The sequence below is a fragment of the Coturnix japonica genome, chromosome 1 (genome assembly GCF_001577835.2).
Source record: "Coturnix japonica isolate 7356 chromosome 1, Coturnix japonica 2.1, whole genome shotgun sequence".
Taxonomy (NCBI): domain Eukaryota; kingdom Metazoa; phylum Chordata; class Aves; order Galliformes; family Phasianidae; genus Coturnix; species Coturnix japonica.
In genome coordinates this window covers 47260007-47279816 of record NC_029516.1, presented here as the reverse complement: position 1 = coordinate 47279816, position 19810 = coordinate 47260007, and the positions used below count along the sequence as shown (strand labels likewise).

At 43.8% G+C, this 19810-nt stretch overlaps 1 protein-coding gene across 1 annotated transcript in view; it reads right to left on the bottom strand.

Annotated features, from left to right (window-relative positions):
* MYH9 (myosin heavy chain 9) overlaps positions 1 to 15441 on the bottom strand; it is a 65995-nt gene extending 50554 nt beyond the window's left edge. Inside the window, exons 1-2 of the mRNA XM_015862207.2 lie at positions 15298 to 15441; positions 1270 to 1622 (exon numbers count right to left, since the gene is read on the bottom strand). Of these exons, the coding sequence (XP_015717693.1) occupies positions 1270 to 1602 (333 nt within the window). The 5' untranslated portion in view covers positions 1603 to 1622; positions 15298 to 15441. The remainder of the gene's footprint in view (positions 1 to 1269; positions 1623 to 15297) is intronic.
* Between the last annotated feature and the right edge of the window lie 4369 nt (positions 15442 to 19810).

The window sequence follows — 19810 nt, the reverse complement described above, 5'->3', positions numbered from 1 at the left end:
CAAACAAAAAACCACCACAAAAGGAGGGGAAAAAAAACACAATACCAAAGCCAAAAACATACAGAAAAGTAACAAAGCACAATACCAAAGCCAGAAACATACAGAAAGGTAACAGCTTTATTTATGTTGTCATTTCCAGATGAAGAAAGAGGCAGATTTGGGGGTTTAGAAGCTCAAAAGGAAGGAGAAAAAGTATCTAGATATGCTTTATTATCTAGAACTGGGCTAATATACATGTTTACATATTAAATTCATTCTTTAATGCAACCTAGTAGCTCTTCTAATCTATGGTGAAAAACATTTTATAATGTCTAAAATACTGAACATCAAGTATTTCTACATCCATCAGGGATTTTCTCTCTGGCAGACCTATTTTGATTCTGTAAGTAGAGGGCATTTGGAGAACAAACAAGCCAAGGAACACTTCTTTGTGTTTTAAGCAGTCACTGCAGCCAAATTTTACATTACTATTGAGTTTATTTACCCTATGTTGGCAGGGTATTAAAAAGTAGCAGGACATATTTCTGTTGGCTGCACAGAAGTTAAGATAGAAGGGACCTGTAGAACTAGTCAAAGTTCCAAATTCTCCTTCCTCAATTTTCCTTATTTACTATTTTTGGTATGCAGTGAAGCAGTTATTGCGTGCTTTAGAGGGTTATGGTCATGGGCCCCACACATGGTATCTTTGTCTTTTCCATAATAATAATAATTCCATTCTGGGGTGAGAAGGAAGTGTTATCCCATCTGTAAACTCACATGTGAATATACGTGCCTTTTCTAATAGCACACTCTAAGATCCAGAATTTGTGTTTAAAAACAAACAAACAAACAAAAAAACCAGCTTGGCACTGGTATTTTTTCCCAGTGAAGCTCCAGACATGGGAAAAATCAACTCAGATGTTAGGTATATTAAGATCATGCTTTTATTATTTAATTCAGTTCAGACTTCCTGTTTACCACTTTCCAACTGCTCTCACTTCTTGCTAAAAGCAAGTTAAGTGGCATTCAAAACATTCTGCAAATGAAGACATTGAAATGTGAAAGACTGATTTACCACAGCATTCCTTGAAAGCTTCTACATTAACTAAAGGGGGGGACTGGCACAGTTTAGTGAAAAAATTGTAAGTAGAAGGAAGAAGTTGAGTCACGTGAGAGTTATATATATGGGCAATGAAAGGTTAACATATACCCTTTAAAAGCAAATTGATTACAGTAAGTTCCCACACTACAAAATAGAGAACTCTTATCTTAATGGAGAAGATTACTCACGTAGATCAGTCCAGAGTAGTATCTTTCCTTCAAGTTGTGAAGCACAGAAGCCTCATTCAGGCACGTCAGCTCAGCCATATCTTCTACCTTCGAGAATTTGGGAGGGTTCATCTTCTGGATGTCATCCTTATTTACTTTCACCTTCTTCCCATTCTCTGCCAATTCCACGATGGCCTCATCTCCCACTTCTTCCTTTAGGCTAGCTGCTTCAAATCCACTCTTCTCTGAGGGAACCCATACCAACTTCTTGGCTGCCCAGTCAGCCTGAGTAAGGGGGTTGTTAATGATATTTTTGTCCACGTAAAGGTACTTATCTGCATCTCTTTGCGCCATTGTGGTTTAGATTTAGGGACCTGCCACAGAAAAAAAAAAAAAAAAGTGTTTTTAAAGCCTCAAGTTGCCTTGCAAATTCCTTGCTAAATTCCTATGCTAAATACTCTGAGCTCTTCGTTGTCAAAGTACGCCTTCCCCCCCCCCCCCGCCTTCAGTTACATGTTAGTAAGCACTGGTAAGCTGTCAGACTTCCAATAAGGTCAAGGTTTTGACTGCCAAAAGGATGGGAAAAAACAAACTAGCAAGCAGTTAAAAAAAAAAAGAAAAAAGAAAAACAACACAGAACAAAAAACTGACCGTTAAGCATTTGGAAGTCATTATTTGGCAGAAGAGAGAAAGCACATTAAAGTGGCAAGCATCAAACAGTTCAGAAGATGTGCCAGCATTCACAGCATCAGATACTACGTTGGTAATGTTCAGGTAAGATTAGCTCTTAGTGCTCTACTCAGTAGAAATACTTGCTCAGAAATATCAAAAAAGTTTAACCAACAATTTTACTTCCTATCTCCTTGTCATGATTAACTATGAACAATAACAAAATTCACAGCTTCGCAGAAACATCATATTCCAGTCTAGACAATGCAAGAGACACAGTCCACTCCTAGAAGACACTGAATAATTTAAGGACATGAATTAATGCGGACCCTACATCCTTTCCACCACTAGCTCAGTAGTTAACACCAAACCTACCACTTGGTATCTCTTTTCTAGTCAACATTCAACAGCAGAACAGCTCCAAGTCAGTTAAAAAGGAGAAAAAATAAAATAAAATAAAATAAAATAAAATAAAATAAAATAAAATAAAATAAAATAAAATAAAATAAAATAAAACAAAACAAAAATACTGCTGTCGAGACTTTAAAGTAAAAAATTCTTCCCCAAGATCCACCTATAAAGCAGTTACAAAGCTGTGTTTGGGTAGAAGAAAGTGCCACCACTATAAGGAGGAGATGTAGGCAGCGTGCTAAGAAAACAGCACCCTAAATTTAGCATTTCATCAAAACCAGAGCACAACTGCCATGGATTTTCCAGTTAATAAGGCAACAGTTTTATTGGTGCCATTCAGGAATTCTTTCAATCACGAGAAAGAACTTCACGCATCAAGGCTCATTAACCACGTAACAGCAGCCTCTTTACATGGCCCCATAAACATTACTTCTTGGATCCTTCCTCACAAAGATATCAGCATGCTTAATATATGCTTCTCATAACTTGGATAGAAGCTAGAGCTCTTTACCACCTGAAGGAACAGGAAATTATAATATCAATATTCACGTCATGGAAGGCTACAGGGATAACTACTCGTATTGCTACTGGGATGACTATGTTACAGAACGTAGGCATATTTACTTGCCAACCTACAAATCAAACAGGTGAAGTCTGGTTACAGATATTGCCAAAAAAAGGTATTGAGGGAGGGGCTGAGCTTCACCTATTGGAACTGTAAGAGCAGCAATCAATGTTGCATCCCAGCACTCAACAGTAACAAAGCCAGAAAAACATCAGCTGCAATAAAGATGGACACAAAGTGCCCACACCAGACATTTATAAGCATGAGGGGAAATTCCTCTCAACAAATGTATCACTGTATGTGCTGTATGAATTTGTGCCAGAAACTACGGTACTTGTACATTAAGAGTCAAAAATTCTTCAGCAAACAGAAAGAAAAGTCCAAAAAACAATTCTTCCTTTTAGCCTGCATTTGAAGTCTTTGTCTTAAGCCTTACAGGAAAGGGCAAACGCCCACCCCCCGCATTTTGCCTCATCTTTCTTTTGCCACACATTGACAGTTCCATCTCAATCACCACAGTGACAATTCCCAGAGCCATTCCACCTCCTTGGCTTTTCGTGTTCTTATTGAAAATCCAGAATTGGATGCGAACACCATGAAAGAGCTCACCATGAAACACTCATTTGTCAAGAGAGCTGCAAGCCCAGACTACAACAGCTTGCCTGACGAAGCAAGTGGGAAATAGCAAAGTCTAACAATTCAACAAAAGACTTTGAGAGCCTCTGCCACTGCAGTGTCTCCTGCAGGTTGTGGTCAAAGGGTTAAAAGAAGGGAGAGGAGGAAGAAAAAAAAAAAAAAAAAAAAAAAAAAAAAAGAAGTAAAATAAAGGAAATAAGTATTCAATTGTGTCCAGAGTTGTATCAGGTTTGGCAAGGCAGCAGCTGTGCTCTACCCTCCATTACACAGTTTCCTGCCTTTGCAACTCCCAAAATTCTAACTGGTTGCCTTTTTTGGCTATAATCAGGCAGGACACAGAGGCAGCGTGCTTCAGCTAAATTCGGTTTCATCATTTCCTGAGGAATCCTAAGTAACCAGCCGTCTGAAGTGTCCTGCATTACACCAAAACACAGCCCTCACCTCCTTACTGGTAAAGTATGTGCAGCCAACACACCTCGGAGATCTGTGCTGGGATAAAGAATAGTTCTTTTTAGATAAGAAATATAGATCAGACCACAAGAACCCTTTCAAGAGGTACTTCCAGCCAGCTCTAGATCCTAAAAGAACTAAGAAAATAGCTACAGGGAGCTGAGTCAAATCTCCTTACAGGAGAAGTCCTGAAATGTTTCAGTAACTGCAAGACTGCATTCTTCAGTCCCTAAAGAATCACTGCAAAGCATCTATCCTTTCATTCTCAGTGCTCAAAACAACAGCCATCCAAGTAAGAAGATAAATGGCCAAACACAGCTGTTCTAAAATCTCACCAAACACCAAGGGTTGGGTTGTTTTTGTTTTGGGTGTTTGTTTTATGGCTGTACTACTAAATAGCAAGGTTAGAAGACCTTGTACACCTTAGATTTCAAATGCACTTGAGAATTACACTATGCGGGGCAGCGGGAAACAGCCTTACTCTCAACTCACCATCTCAAACTAGCCCACAATAGAAGAACCCCAAGGTACAAAAACTAAGGCACTGGAGGATCATGCTGCAATAACATGGTATTAGCGCTCCTCTCATGGCTGACCTCTACCACACAGGGACTCTAAGCTCCAACCATTGAGTTGGTCTTGTCCGCAAGAACAGAACCAACAGAGGAATCAGATTCAGCAAGCTCTGTCTCGTGGTCTCCAGAACTTATCTTCCAAGTTTATCGTGTGTTTCATGGAGCATTTCTATGAACTCCTCAAGGGACAGTCAGTCAGTCAGTCAGTCCAATGAACTGCAACTCAACGACAGCCCAGCTGAACACAAGTCATGACCATTTTAGGAACAAATTAGGAAGCAATTTGTTTGCCCAGTGGTTTGCACTTGGGGTGTAGATAATTACGTGGGGAATGAACATTTATCTTCACTCGGCTGTTGTGCAACTGTCAAATGAGCATATTGCTAACAATATTGTTTCTGATGCAGTACCAGTCTGCAGGTAATAGACACAAAAATACAGAAGGAAAACATGGACCATCCTTGTTTTCAGTTTAAATGCCTCCTTCCTAGTATTGTTTCCAAAAATGAAATTCCAGAGTCACTTCCCTATTAACCCAGCGTGCTCTTGTTGTGCTTCCCAAGCAGTATGAAGAACAAGCTGCTCAAACATAGCTTGTTTTCCATACCTCAGGCACCAAATGAGGTTCTGACCCTATTTCACTAGCTAGAGTGAAGCCATGGAGACACACAAGAAAGAAAAAGTGATCTCTATGGTCCTGAGTAGGAGGAGACTCTGACATCGTCAATGTATAAGCCAACTTTAAAAGAATTATGAGAAACCTTTACTTACACATTTTCCCGCAGATTCTTCTGAGATGAATAAACTAAATGCTGGCTTCGAGTTAAAATGCCACGCATTCCCTTTGAACTAGGCAGAACTACCCAAAACCCTAATTTGATTCATCATATGGACACAAGTTTGCCTTCGCCTTTGCTACAATTTCATAGCTGTAAGGCTCCAATTAGGAGACACTGCACTCACTCCTCTCCCCACCTAAGGCATCCAGTACTCCACAAAAGTCTAGAAACACACCTTGCCAGCTTGGAAAGGTCTAAAAGCTGTCTCTCCTTTGAATTAGTGTTTTGCAAGCACTAAAAACACATCATGCTATCTGTTTGCAATTCAGTTTTCCAGAACCATTTGCATTATTCCACCCCTACACCATTTAAGTCTGTCAGCAGCCACAGAATTGCTGCTTCTAGGACTAAACCACTTGTTCAGTAAGATGAGCTTGTGTTATGTTAAGCTACAGACGTAAGGGCTGTAGCTGTAAGAGCATAATATGGTCAGAAGAGCACGTAAATAGGTAATTACTAGAAAAGCTCTTCTGCTTCATATCCACCAGTAAGATGCCATTGTAAGAGCTTTCTGTGTACTCCCCCCAGCTCATTTGGTGCCCTTTGGTATTACCCTTAACACGAAGGTGATGAAAAGAACGAACAATAAATAGCAATGCAAACACACTTAAACAAACAACCCTTTATTTTTCATACAGCTCACGTCTTTGAAGCATTTCAGGAACAAAGTTTCCATGCTCTTATTCACACTGGCTTACCTTTAGCAGGTTGTGACAGAAGAGCCCACGGCACAAGAAACCCTTTCACAGAGTGCAGGAATGTACACCTTGTTCTACAGGCATACAGCTTTTATGCTAGAAAACTACAGCATTAGCAGTCACTTATAGTTCCATTTCAAATACAGCTCAACTTTCCACAGTGAAGAAACTTGATTCTTTGTTAACACACAGCATTTAAAAATAACCTGGCACCGAGAAGCTGGTGATTCCAACTAAGTTTGATCAGTAACATTCTTATGCCAGAAATCCTCATTACACATACAATCTGAACAGCTAATACTTGAATTACCTCTGCAAACTCGACTATTTCACTTTCTTCAGTCAGACTCAACTATTTCACTTTCTTCAGTCAGCTGAACACAGTTCAGCAAATCAACAGAAACAGTTGGAGTAAGTGCAACAAGTAGGATGTGCAGGACAGACCCACCCCCAAACAGATTAATTCCCTTGGATTCACTAAGAAACTGCTTAGCTCTCATCTGCTTAGGATGCGCCAGACAGACACTTCTCTGCTTCACCTACCAGGATGCCAAAGGGAAGGAAAACTGTGAAGTTTGTTATTTACAAGTCGGAGTAGTTTGTGCTAACACCTATATAAGAAAAGAAGCCTGAATCACCAAGGGTGATGGTTTGCAGGGGGAGGAGGGAGGAAGAGAAGGAGAAAAGCTGTCATGCAGCTGAGCCTGATGGACTGCTTATATCTACCCATTGCTCAAGCCCAGTACACTGTGACACACTGGTACCTGATGCTTCAATAGAAAGCTCAGGAATCACAAATTTCAGCTACTCCACTGGGGAATACATCAGACAAGTATGCAAATTCACAATTAATACTCCCTCAGACAACCTACTGAGCTGCAGAGGCAGTCAGCTACCCTTACCCTTGTTGTTCAGCATGCTGAGCTGCCACACAGTCTCATTTCTTCTAGTTCAGCTTTATTTGGGATTCATAATGGTTGCTATTAGGCTTACTGCAGTTCACTTCTTTCCTCTCAAGTCACATTCTGACGCACACAATGCATTGTTGAAAGCTTTATTTCATAACTGGAATGCAGATTGCTGGCAATTATTGTTGCACATTCAGTTTGACTGTAGTGCTGCCCAGACTTGCCAGCTACCATGTTTATTACCATAAGCTGAACACAAGGTAGAGCACTGGAATACTTTCTCTCTAAGCTCCAAGGGTTCCAAGAATGAAGAAGGAAGGTACCTAAATATCTACCGCAGAAGCAATACTCGTATTACTCAGGAGCGACCTACCGACCAGACCACATGCTGCAAGATGGAAAGAAGGATCTGAAAGGAATTCTGCCTCTTCCAGGTGGCCTAGAGGTAGCTGGCAGGCATCATCAGAACAAATATAGAATAAAAGTTTCTCAATTTCTTCATATCCAGTTCTTTTCATCAGCTGTCAAGCAACACTTTTGTGGTATGCATGAGGCAGCACTTGCACATTCTACTATAACAGCTGACACAGGAGGTTTGCTCTGTGAAGCTGGGACTTCTCACGGCTAACTGCAAACACCACAAAGCCCTACACAAGTAAGACATTGTCCTTACATGCCAGGTTAGTAGTCACCTCTTCCACTGTTCAAGAAAAGAACAAGATTAGGTTCACACTACAATCAGAAGCTACAAACTAAGCACACAGGGATGTAATGTAAATTAACGCAGATCTGAACAAGCTAAGCTCCCAAGCTTACCAAGCAGTCAAAAATGGGATAACATAATTTTCACCACAAACTACACACATACGCACAGAAAAGCTCCAGGGCAACTGTGCTGCATGCCATAAAAACACTTAATCTATAGGTTACAGGCAAATATGTCCACACTGAGCATCCCTGAGTTATGCTACCCCGTGTTTTAATTACTGCAGTGAGATACAAAGGCACATTACAACGAACACGGCACCAATAAAGCGAATCAGTTCTCTGCAGCCTGTGCAGTTGTTTAAACACCCCGAGCACTGATTCACGAGGGGGAGGGCAGGCCTCCTGTTAATTTCAAGTCCAGTCTTTAGCATGACAAAGCTAGGCTGGCTGCCACCCAACCCTATTCACTTTGAATAAATATTCCAAGTTTACAATCCTGCATAATACACTTTCTGCAACTGTTGTTTCTCATTAGTGCATGTACAGTACATGCCTTCTCAGCAGAGGAGAGAATTCCTCTTCCAGAGACAGTGTGCCCACAAGGAAAACATTCCGGGGGAGAACGCATTCTTCGTGACCACTCAGCAAAGTAATCCCACTTAAGGAGACGGCTGTACTGCGGCCCATCCCTGCTGTTCAAGCTGTTTTGCTGGAAGCCTTGTTTTCAGGCCGCATAATGGCCTGCAAAAGTTCTGATCAGGCACGCAGAATTCCCCGGGGACGTCTCACGAGAGAAGGGGCGAGAGTTTGGAAAGTTTCAGCCTGTCCTTGTTATGGCAGGGTCACTTTCTGTCCCTTCTCTAATATTCTGATTTAAGGCTAAAAAGCTATCTGCCAACAGCTCTCAGAAGCACTGAAGTACAAAGCCGTTGTGCTAATACACAGCTTTATAACAGTTAGCACTATCACCTCTGTCAACTCCAGGTGGAACAAGGAATAAATTATACCTAGTTAGAAGACAGGGACAAAGTCATATATATATACACATATATATATATGACTCCAGTCCAGTCTTTTAGATACAGATAGTTAGCACATACATGGCTAAGACTGAGTTATCTGCCAAGAACAATTACTCTCACTTCCATTAAGCAGAAAACTTGCTTTGGTCTCAACATCGGTAAAAACAATTTTCTTCCTGATCTCACCGGAAAGAACCAAGAAACTCTGCAAATATGTCTGGCAAGACATTTTTTAAAGGGTTATTTTTACACTGTGGTGAGAACCAAGCTTTTCTAGACATTCACAACTCAACCCGCTGTGCAAAACCACGGCCACGTCCGAACAGCCTCCTGCTGCTCCATCTCACACTTTCTTCCCTGTTTCAAATAGTCTCCCTCACCATTAACAGCAGCGTGGTAGGCAAAAAGCCTTGCATGGGGAAGTCAGCCATCTCTGCAGGGTCCAAATTAGATCTGCAACTGGTTCAGCTAGCAGGGAGCAATTGAGAGGACTCACTCCTGTGTGTGATGGCAGTCTTTGAGGTGGGAGCAGGACGACAGGACAGTGATGCCCCCTGAACACAAGTACAACAACTCCTACACGGAAAGAGAAGTGAATAGCTTTAAGCTTCATGATGGATGAAGGAGGTCAGGATGAAAACAGCTTTCTTGATCATACACTTACTTAGTGAAAGCTCTGAAACATGAGGAAGGAAACATTTCCCCATTTCAACCAAGGTATTTCACAGCTCCCTGCTTAGCCCTCCATCATAAGCACCTCCATCGTAACCACCTCCATCGTAAGCACCGTCCTAGAGAACGCCCTCTGATGCAGAGTGCCTGTCCTGCACAGCTCACCCTCATGCTCATTTTCTAGTTAGTTTGCTTTGTCCTGACCCATGCTTCCTTCCCAAAGCATCAAATATATCAACCTTTAACAAGGATCTCTCTTATTTTAGAATTCACCCAACTGTGCCCTCCTGGAGCCTGATTTTTGTAAGAAAGGACATAAAGGCCTTTGGCTTTCAATGTGAAATTAGTGCAAGAAGGGCACATAAAGCAGGAATCTAATCTGAACTGTTACAACAGTGGCCACAAGGAACACTTCATTCTCTCCCCTCTTGTTCCAGCACAGGAGGAAAATAGATTTTTAGGAAAAAAAAGAAAGAAATTCTCCCATCCGCAGCAGAGACTCACACACTTGGACATTCCACTCTCCCAATCAAAGGAGGCACGTGTGATCTGGAAGTTTCCAGCACTGTTTTGCTTTCTGCTCTAAGAAGACAAAAACAAGTTCAGGAAATACTGATCATGCAGGAGCAGAACTGTTTCATGTGTTGCTACCACAATTAGCAGCACTGTCCACAACCAGACACACTGAAGCATTGCAGCCCGCTCTGATCAATCACTATTCTTCCCCTTATCTACACAAGCAGCAGCGAGCCATTACCGGACATGATAAAAATGGTATCACACGATGTGGTAATACTTATCAGTTACATCTACACTGAGTTTTTAGGAGTATAATACAACTAAAATCTGCTGATACATAGTTTTTTTCCTAAAGAAAAAACACGTAAAAGACTAACCCTCGCTACTGTGTGGATGAAGACAATAACCAGACTATGCACATGTATATGGCAGCCCTATCTGGACAACATGCGAATACATGGTTCTTACAAATTACACCATTTTGTCTAATAAACTGACAATCTGGCTTTAAACTGATGACTAATCGCCTGCCTCATCACATTTGTGCATTCTCATTTTACATTTCCCATCATGTACTGCGTTAAGCTCAAGTTCATCTAAGCAAAACTTTGACTTGGGAAGGGCCATTAAAATAACTCGGCATACTTTACTGCATAACAAGAGGTCAAAGACTTCAGTATCTGCTATTAACATTCATGCTGCAATTTAACCCACAAGACGAAAACTGCAAGAACCAGTTTAAGTAACAAACTTTAAGTCACGGTTCAAACTGGTTTTTTGCGCCTGTTAAGTCTTAAAACACACAGAAGCGCCACCCAAAAAAGGAACAAGAAATGTACACAGCCTCCTCTGCATGTTTAACTATGAACAACTATGCCAAAGAAGATTGAAACCACTGAAATTGAACTTTTGTCTAAGTGTAATTCAATGCTTCTCTTTTTCATGACTATTTGCATCAACTCTATGTGTGCTAATGAGACCAGCTGCACTGAGTATTGCAGATATTCCACTTTGGTTGAAGTCAAATCTTCTCTACCTCCAAGGCTGATCAGGGGAGCCTACATTCAAGTGAGCTGCTGAAGTCTTGACCTTAAAAGAAAAACAGAGACGAATGCAGTACTCTGATCACTACAGACAATTAAACGGGAAGTAAACTATTACAAGAGCGTGCTTTAAGTCTTATATTTTAAACAGGAAGCAGCCCAGCAGAAAAAAAAATGCTTGACCGCACACAGAATTATCAAAGCCAAGCTGTTGTATTTCTCAGAACCTCTTTTCTTACCAGCCTAAACGTCTACTTCGCTTTAGTTTAAATGAGAACTTGAGTTCAGCATTGAGGCATATATCACAATAGTTTTCCTGCCGAGGCTCATTAAAATGGTAGCTCTTGATGAATAGATGTATTCATCAGTTACACAGACTTTACAAGCTTCCAAGTTCAGTTTCCCTCAATACATATTGATTATTAGCTTGAGTTTACTGAAATCACTCATCCATGTGGTTTTATTTACTGCTCTCAGAAGAATCAGTATACATGTATTAAAGAGAAATTTCAACTCGCAGTCATGAAGACGAGCAGAATCCAAGGCCTGTGTACAAACCTCTAGAGGTACACATTTCATAAAGAGGTCACAGAGTCAAACCACAGCACGCAGAATTCTATTTTATTACGCCTTTCTGCATCCAACAGCAGTGCATTTGTAATACTTGTTAAGAAACAACTTGCAGTAGACAAGTACGTTAGATCAATTTTACCATTTCCTCTTTGCTGTGTTTAAAAATGACTTGACTCTGCAGTGCTTGGCTCCCCATCCAGTGAATTCAATGGCAGTTCCATTATGGAAAACCGTGGACACCAAGGGCTCTTCAGTCTTTGCAGGATGCCCAGAGAGACAGCACGTGGTACCAAACACAGACTGAAAGGCCATAACTGGAAACCTAATGCATTATGCTGAACAACACTGGGTTGGAGTCTGGTGAGAAGGTGTTTAAGTGCTACAGGAACCTGGCACAGCGTGACCAATCAGCATTGACATTACCAACCACTTCAGGTGCTCGGAACAAGTTCTCACAGCCGCCAAAAAAAAAAAAGCAAGAGGACTAAACCATAATTAAGCACTGGTATGAAATTAAGAGGAACTTGTAAGCCAATGCATTTCATTTAGTTGGACAACACCCATTTGCATTAGCTTCCAGGGCAGAAGTTGCATGCATGTTTTTGTCTCCTCATACCCTTTTTAAATCAGGTTGCTAATTTCCATATCTTTCTACACCAGAAAACTCAATTAGAGCCACGATGTGCTTTAACTGAAAAGAAATTTAAGGTACAAGGTCACCAAGCCACCACTGAGCCAGAGCGACTGCCAGCAAAAACAATGCTGCTGTAGGCAATCCTATGCTATTGTAGCTTTGTTCCAACCCACAAAAGACTTAACGTCAGGCACACAATTTCGCTACTTAACATGCAAACAGCTGTGCCTCAATTACTAGCTAGGAAAACAAAGACTAAAAAGATATTCATAGCAGAAATTAAAAATCTGAACAATGTTAGAGGGCACCGAGTGCATTTTTGAGTCAAACGTACCAAACCGTATTGAAGCCCTACACCCAGGATTAAAGGTCTGGGAAGCACTTAGTAGATGTGCGCTCTAACTCCAGGCCTCCACAATACACTTTAGTCATCAGCTAGTTTCAGTATGTTACCCAATAACCTGAAGTCACGATGCAAGAAAGCAGATGCAGCACACAGGGTGGGAGGTAAAACAACCTGAACTTAGACTTCCCTTTTTGGTAGATGTTGCATTAACCACAAGAGTTCCTGTACCTCCAGTGGGTCCGCTCACAAACTCACCCTATTGCAGTCACACAAATATATCAGTGTGGTCAAGACACAGGGCTCGAGCACAAGAGCCATCAGATTTCCAGACTTAAAGGTACCGAGTCATTCCTTCCAGCAAAAGGCACATCAAACTCCAAAATGGGCTGGGAAATCAGAACACTTACAATACGTGCCCTCTCCCAACTGTTTAGCATCCTGGGATTAACAGCACAAACCCTGAACTTCTGGGCACAGCAGACTACTTGAAGCTCCCAGAACAGAGAGCTAACCCAGGAGTTATTAGTTATAACATACATTTTGTACAACACTTTTTTAGCATACCTGCTAAGATAATAATGGCTCCGGTTCTGAAGATACACTGCTGTGGTGCTAAAGCTCTCTGCATATCTGAAGGAATACCTGCAACGCCAAGCACTGCCAGGAAGAATTTAAGCACCTGCAGCATCAAACTCTACTAGAAACAATTGAATTTTCAATTCAAGATCAAGTATTACAGCCACCAATGCTGGAGCACACCTTCACCCTCTGACACCTTGTATGAAACCCACCAAAATAACGTGAGGGACAACACAAGTTACTTCAGCCTCCAATGGAAGAAATCCTTTTCATCCATACCATAGTAGAAATATCCCCACCAACTGTGCAAAGTGCAATAAAAGGCCTTAAATTTCTACACCCATTCTTCTGGAATAGACACCCAACTATTCTCTCACCCTGTTTATACAGAAACAGCCACTCTGCTACCTGACAGAGCAAACTTTGAGGTTAAAGTCTCAAGATATCGGAGAGCTTCCAAATCAAATCTTAACACCGCCCAACCAATCATCCAGGAGATGATGACTCCACATTACGAGAACCACCACATCATAAAGCACCAAGACAGAAAATACAAGAAGTTCTGACCTTTTTCAATCAGCTACCAGCAATTTCACAGGTAACTTTAAGCCACTGAAACTTTTGCCTGTCCACTTCCAGCAAGATCAGATGCTACACAAGGAATAACGCTCTCAAGAAGGGGTACGTGTCCATTTAAACACCTGTACCTGACGCAGAGCTTCATGGAACCGCTGTATGATTTCACCCCGTAGTTATTTTTACAAGGTCAGGTCAGCAGCACAATCTTGTGCTTATACAGGTGATGGTGGTTGTGATGAACAGCTTCAAAACCCTTTTATGCCAAAAGCATTTTCATTTATCAGTTGCTCCCCTCCCCATTACAACTTTCCAGTTAACAAAAATATTTGCTTATCTCATTCCAGCTTCAGGAAAGAGAGCCACAGTCGCATCTATGAGTCAATAAATATCTGTGTCGTGGTTTACCATTTTCACTGGAACGCCACGGCTAAGTGAACCCAGCCACATCGTCACCAGGTGACTAATTACAAAAGCATTTACACAAGCAGCAACTGATTAGAGATGCTGCTATTCGGGAGTTAAAACTTCACCACACTGAGGTCTGCAGAAGGAAGATGTATAGGAGAGCTAAGGGCATGCAATTTAGCCTTTGAAGCCACAGCTGAACAGCCTCCGTGCAGATTAATCTATATTTCTTTATAGTGTAGGGTAGAGACACCAAGGCAGAGTTCAAAGTCCACCTCCTGCCATATCTCCCCCGGTTTGAAGCATGACTTTCTTATGCATTACTTGGCACGTTGATGCATTTTTGACAGAGCTACTCAGCTAAGAGAAAAGCCAACGTTCTTAGTATGCTCTTATAGATCACGGCTCAGGACACTTAACACAGAACGCAGAAGGAAAAGGTACACAAGAGGAAAGCTGAAGAACACAGTACTTCTAGAGAAGACAAAGAGAGTTACTGTAAGGAGGAAAAGAAAAGTGAGTGTAACAGGCAGCTCCCAGAAAGCTTCTCCACCAGAAACGAGGCGTTCCCTCACAGCTCCTTTCACCCCACTTTTAGACAGAGCAGAAGCCGCCCCGCCTGTGGAAACCCGCTCCTGAGGGGGGCTCGGAGGTTCGGTCCCCCCCACAGCTGCTGGGATATCACCGAGAGGCGGAGGATCGCCGCTCCGACCCCGTCGGAGGTGATGCCTGCGAGAGCGAGCTATCTGCGAGCCTTCCTGCTGCAAGCTTCATCTTGCCCTGTCACTCCCTCCTCCCTCTGCCTCCTGGCCTCACTCTGCAGCCCCAACTGAATGAGGAAGTGGAGATGTGAGGGCGGAAGCCAAGCCCAGCGCGATGTCTGCGGGAGGACGGGCAGCCCGTGACTCAGGCTGCAGCCCTGACAGCTGCCGAGCGGTCCCATTCTCCCCTTCCCGTTATTTCCAAGGGGCGGACGGCGGGGCAGGGAGAGGAGAAGGGGCGGCCGCCCCCGGGGTGAGAGGGAGGGCAGGGAGACGGCGAGGGGCAGCGGGCAGGGCGGGAGGGCGGCGAGGCGCTCCGAGCGGCCGGGCCGGGTAGAACGCGGCAAGGCGCGTAACTCGGAGGGGCAGCGCTCCGGCGGACAAAGAGGCGCGGAGCCCCGCGAGGAAAGAAGGGAACGAGTCCGCCCGCCCCCCCCGGGCACACCGCAGCGGTTACCTGAGCCAGGCTCCGGCAAGGTGAGGAAGCGCCGCGCTGCGCTCCTGGCGGCGAGAGAGTGGCGTCCGCACGCTGCCGGCTCCTCCCGCAGGCACCGCCGCCACCGCCTCTCGCTCACCGGCACTGCCAGGCGCACGGCCGGGAGGAGGAGCCGCCGCGCTGAGGCACCGCCCGCTGCCCCGCCCACAGACGCCCGTCAGCCAATAGCGAGGTGGAACGGGGGAAAACTGGCGGCCGCCACCACCAATAGGAGGCGGCGGCGGGGCGAGGGCGAGGAAGCGGGCGGCCGTTTGAGGAGAGAGGCGGCCGTTGAGAGGAGCGGGCGGCCGTTGCGGGAGGGGCGGCGCGTTGCGTCGCGCCCTCTGCTGTTGGCGGCGCTCGGGAGGCGCGAGTTGCCCCGCCCCGGCCCAGCCCTGAGGCCGCCGTTGTCCCGGCCGAGCCCCGCTTCCCCCTCTCCCCTCCCCCGCCGCCCCGCGCCGTGCCGAGCCGCTCCCACAAGGCGCCGCGCTGTGCCAACCCGGCCCCACAATGCCCCGCGACGGGTGGGAGCGTTGTGACAGGGGGCGGTTGGGGCACGGCTCCCTCGGCCTCTGGGAGCGGTGGGAGGGCAGACGTCGGGGTCTCGTTATAAAGGGCAGCGCTGGGGAGAGCGGGAACGTGGGTATAGCCAGGCACTGGTGCTGAGCAATGAGCCTAAAACAGATCGGGAAAGGCACGCCAAAACAGTAGAGGTGTGAGAAGGGAGAGCTGATGTCATCCTCACTCTTGGCACTCGCTGCGGCCGTCTCCAAAATCTTGAAACTGAGTGGGGAAAAGGGAGGATTCAGGAGCCAAAAAGGAGAGAAAAGTCTGGTGAATACGGTGCACATGAGGCCAGGCGTCAGATCCAGCTGTAAAGATGAGATTCGCTGCACATTAACACTTGTATCAGTACAGGTGAGGGGCTGACCTGCTGGAAAAGAGCTCTGCAAAAAGCATCTGGGTGTCATGATGGGCAACAGGTTGGCCAGGAGCCAGCAGTGTGCCCTTGTGGCCCAGAAGGCCATTGGCATCTTAGAATGCATTACAGAAAGTGTGGCCAGCAGGTCAAGGGAGATGATCCTTCCCCTCTTCTCTGCCCTGGTGAGGCCACATCTGGAGTGCTATGTCCAGTTCTGGGATCCTGAGATCAAGACAGGGAACTTCTAGAGAGTCCAGCAGAGAGTGAATGAGGTGGTGAGGGGTCTTGAGCATCTCCCTCACGAGGAAAAGCTGACGGCCCTAGGACTGTTCAGCATCAGGAGGAGAAGACTGAGGGGCATCTAATCACTGAAGTGCAGCAGTCAAGTGGCTGGAGCCAGGCTCTTTTCAGCAGTGTGCAGCAGTAGAACAAGAGAGAGTGGGAAAAAAATAACACCTGAAACAGAGGAAGTTCCATACAAACAAGGAAGAACTTTACTGTGAGAGTGATCGAGCACTGGAGCAAGCTGCCCAGCGAGGTTGTGGAGTCTCCTTCTTTGGACGTCTTACAGACCAGTCATAATGCTCTGTTTTGCAACCTACTGTAGGGAACCTGCCTTAGCAGGGAGTTGGACTAGGAGATATGCAGAAGTCCCTTCCAGCCCCTACAATTCTGTGATTCTGTACTGTCAGGTAATATCACAGAGGAAAATGAAGTGAAAGAGGCTGCAATCAAGACATCAGCAGAGAAGTGTTTTGAGTAAGCACCTCTTGTCCAAGTGAAACACTTCTGGCTCAGAAAGATTCATCGCCGCAGTTTGGAAACAATGCCAGGCGTTGATGTCTGAGACACAAAAGGCAGTGGAAGAGATCTCAGAGAGCTTTGAAAGATTTGTACAGCTGAGTCTCAGGGATACAAAGGTGTCATTGTTAAAGGTGGAGATGAATGGTATAAATATAGGTAGAACACAGAAATAAGGATTTGGCAGCAAGAAGAAAACATGGGTCTGAGCTAGTACATTAAGGCAAAGGATGAAAGGGAGCTGGAACTGTGAAATGAGGCAACCAGAGATATGTAAGTGATCAGTTATCTTAAATGGGGACACAGTCTGCATCGTCTCATGACTTATCCCTGAAAAAGTGACAAACATAAAAAAGAATATTTAAAGATTGAAGGGCAGGGTTTTAACTTTTCCCATGAAAATAAGACAATGAAAATACTGAAGAGTACAACATATATAAAAACCTTTGAAGAAAAGGAGAGGCTTTGTCTTCAGCCAAATGCTAAGTAAGGTAAACAAAGGCAAGCAGTCAATATCAAGTCTAAGTAAAGGTTATGAAGGATAAAAGCAATCAAAGGAACACAAAAGGCAAAATTCAACTGACAACAGAAGTAATGTGAGAAATAAAAGGTAATGTGAGTAATAAAAGCAAGTATGAAATGCAGACATTAAAGGACTGTCAATCATTGTTAAGGACTGTATGATCTGGGAACATGTCAAGTTTTCTTGCTCTTTTCTGGCTCATACTTTCATATGTACACTGCACATCCTGAGTCAAAGACTTCAGGCTGAGATCAGGCTGGAGTGTCTTCTTCAGGCTTGGCTTCTTTTTTTCCTTGAATAAAGAAACTGAGAAGTTGGTTCCAGTTTAATCAGTGGCAACTTTCTTGATGACTTCAAGCACCAAAACTGAACTCAAAACAGAGATTGCAGTGTCACACCTCTTTTGAAAACTCTGCATATTTGCCCAGTGCTCAGATGTGTAGATGCACAGTAATTGAGACAAGTCAGATTGGAAAAGTATTTTCTGTAGCTTGAAACTAAGTGCAAGGGGTTTTAGTGTTGATCTGCTGGCAGGAAGTTACCCAGGAAATGAGACACACCTCAGAATGAAAGAAGTATGAGTAAAAAAGCTAACAAATTAATTTTATACTTCCGTTACTGTCTATAAATTCACGGGATGCTTGTTTGGTCCTTTTGATCAATGCCACTTGCATCTTCTACCAGTGCTTGTAAGCCAGCATCCTTATAATGGTCACTGAACTGAAAATCAGCTTCTCAGCAGCAGCTGGATTTACAAGTTTGGTGGGGGTAAAATAACTACATTCTAGCGTTCCTGGAGGAAAGAAAACCCCTTAGCGCTGGGTATCCAGAAGTTACTCCTCAGTTTGCCAGCCTTTGCTACGCACCAAACAAACTCAGTTTGCCAAATGACACCGATTTCCCCTACAGTGGCCTAACCCAAGGCAATCAGGCTGAAGCCTGAACTCTTGTGATGAACACTAGCCACGTTTGATTTCTATATCTGACAAAAGGCAAAGTATCCAAATTCATTTTAATAAACAATTTCCAAGTGCTTCGCAAGGCAGAGGAAATCTCTTCCAAAAGAAGTTTCTTAGAGACTTAAAGAAGAGTGACAGGAGACAAAAGTTGTTTACTTTATCAGAGAAGTCACATTGCTAAATGCTAACCACAGTGACTTTACACACAGAAACCGCATGCACACAGGTCTGGAGAATGTCACAATCTGCTATTGCTAAGAAGCTTTAAGTCTGCTTTTGCAGATGCCTGAAACATCAATAGTTTCAGAGCAGTTCCATAATTGGAACTAATTAAAAAAGCAGCTCTGGAGTGACTTTAATAGAGACACCCATACATAGCAGCTGCTCTGAGTGCAGATGAGAGCTTGAAGGGTTTTTACGTACTGGAACAGAAGGAAACGGCTCTTTGGAACAGAGTATGTAGGAGGAGAAAGCAACGTTACTGTGGACTTCACCATTCACTGCCTGTGCTCTCTAAACAACATGGAATTTGTCTGGAATTTAGGCACCAACTTTTAGCACATAACTTCCTTTTCCCCTTGTGCCATTTCTTTATTGTTCTGCTCCCGTAACAAATGCCAAATTCAAACTGTGAAAGCACAGAAGGTGGGAAACCATGAACATAAGATGTGGAAGGAGTAAAAGCAAGTGATGTTCCCACTGGGGCATCAGAGCTTACAAATTTCATGACTATATAAGCCCAAATTCTAGCTCTGTTCCTCCAAATTCTAACAGGAACAGCTGATGTAAAGGAGCCACACTGAACCACACTAATGTAAATGTGACCCAGCAACCTGTCTCAGAAGTGGCCAGAAGCAGACAGTAGGAAGAGAATGTATTTGCCCTTTTCTTACAGGAAGAGATTACCTTTCACATGCCTACCCAGGTCCTGTTATGGCTCTGAAGAAGGTATAACTTCATTGTCTCATTTTCATGTGTCAATGTGCAATTCTATAATGATGTCTTTGTCAGCCAAACTGGCTTGAGATGTTATCTGTTCTCCCCCCAGCCACTTATTCTTCATACTGTGTCACAGCCACCACTGCCACAGTGGTGCTGACGTAGATGTTTCAGAAACCATATTGTAAAGTGGATCGCTGGAGTTTTAAAAAGAAGGTTAAGAAAGAAAGATCGGCTCACTGATCTAGTTTATAGGCCCACAGAGAGAGAGACGAAGCAGCACAACCAGAGGGATTAAGCTGTGTGACAAGAATCTTTCAAACTGACTTTGCTGATGGGCAAAATAGGAGG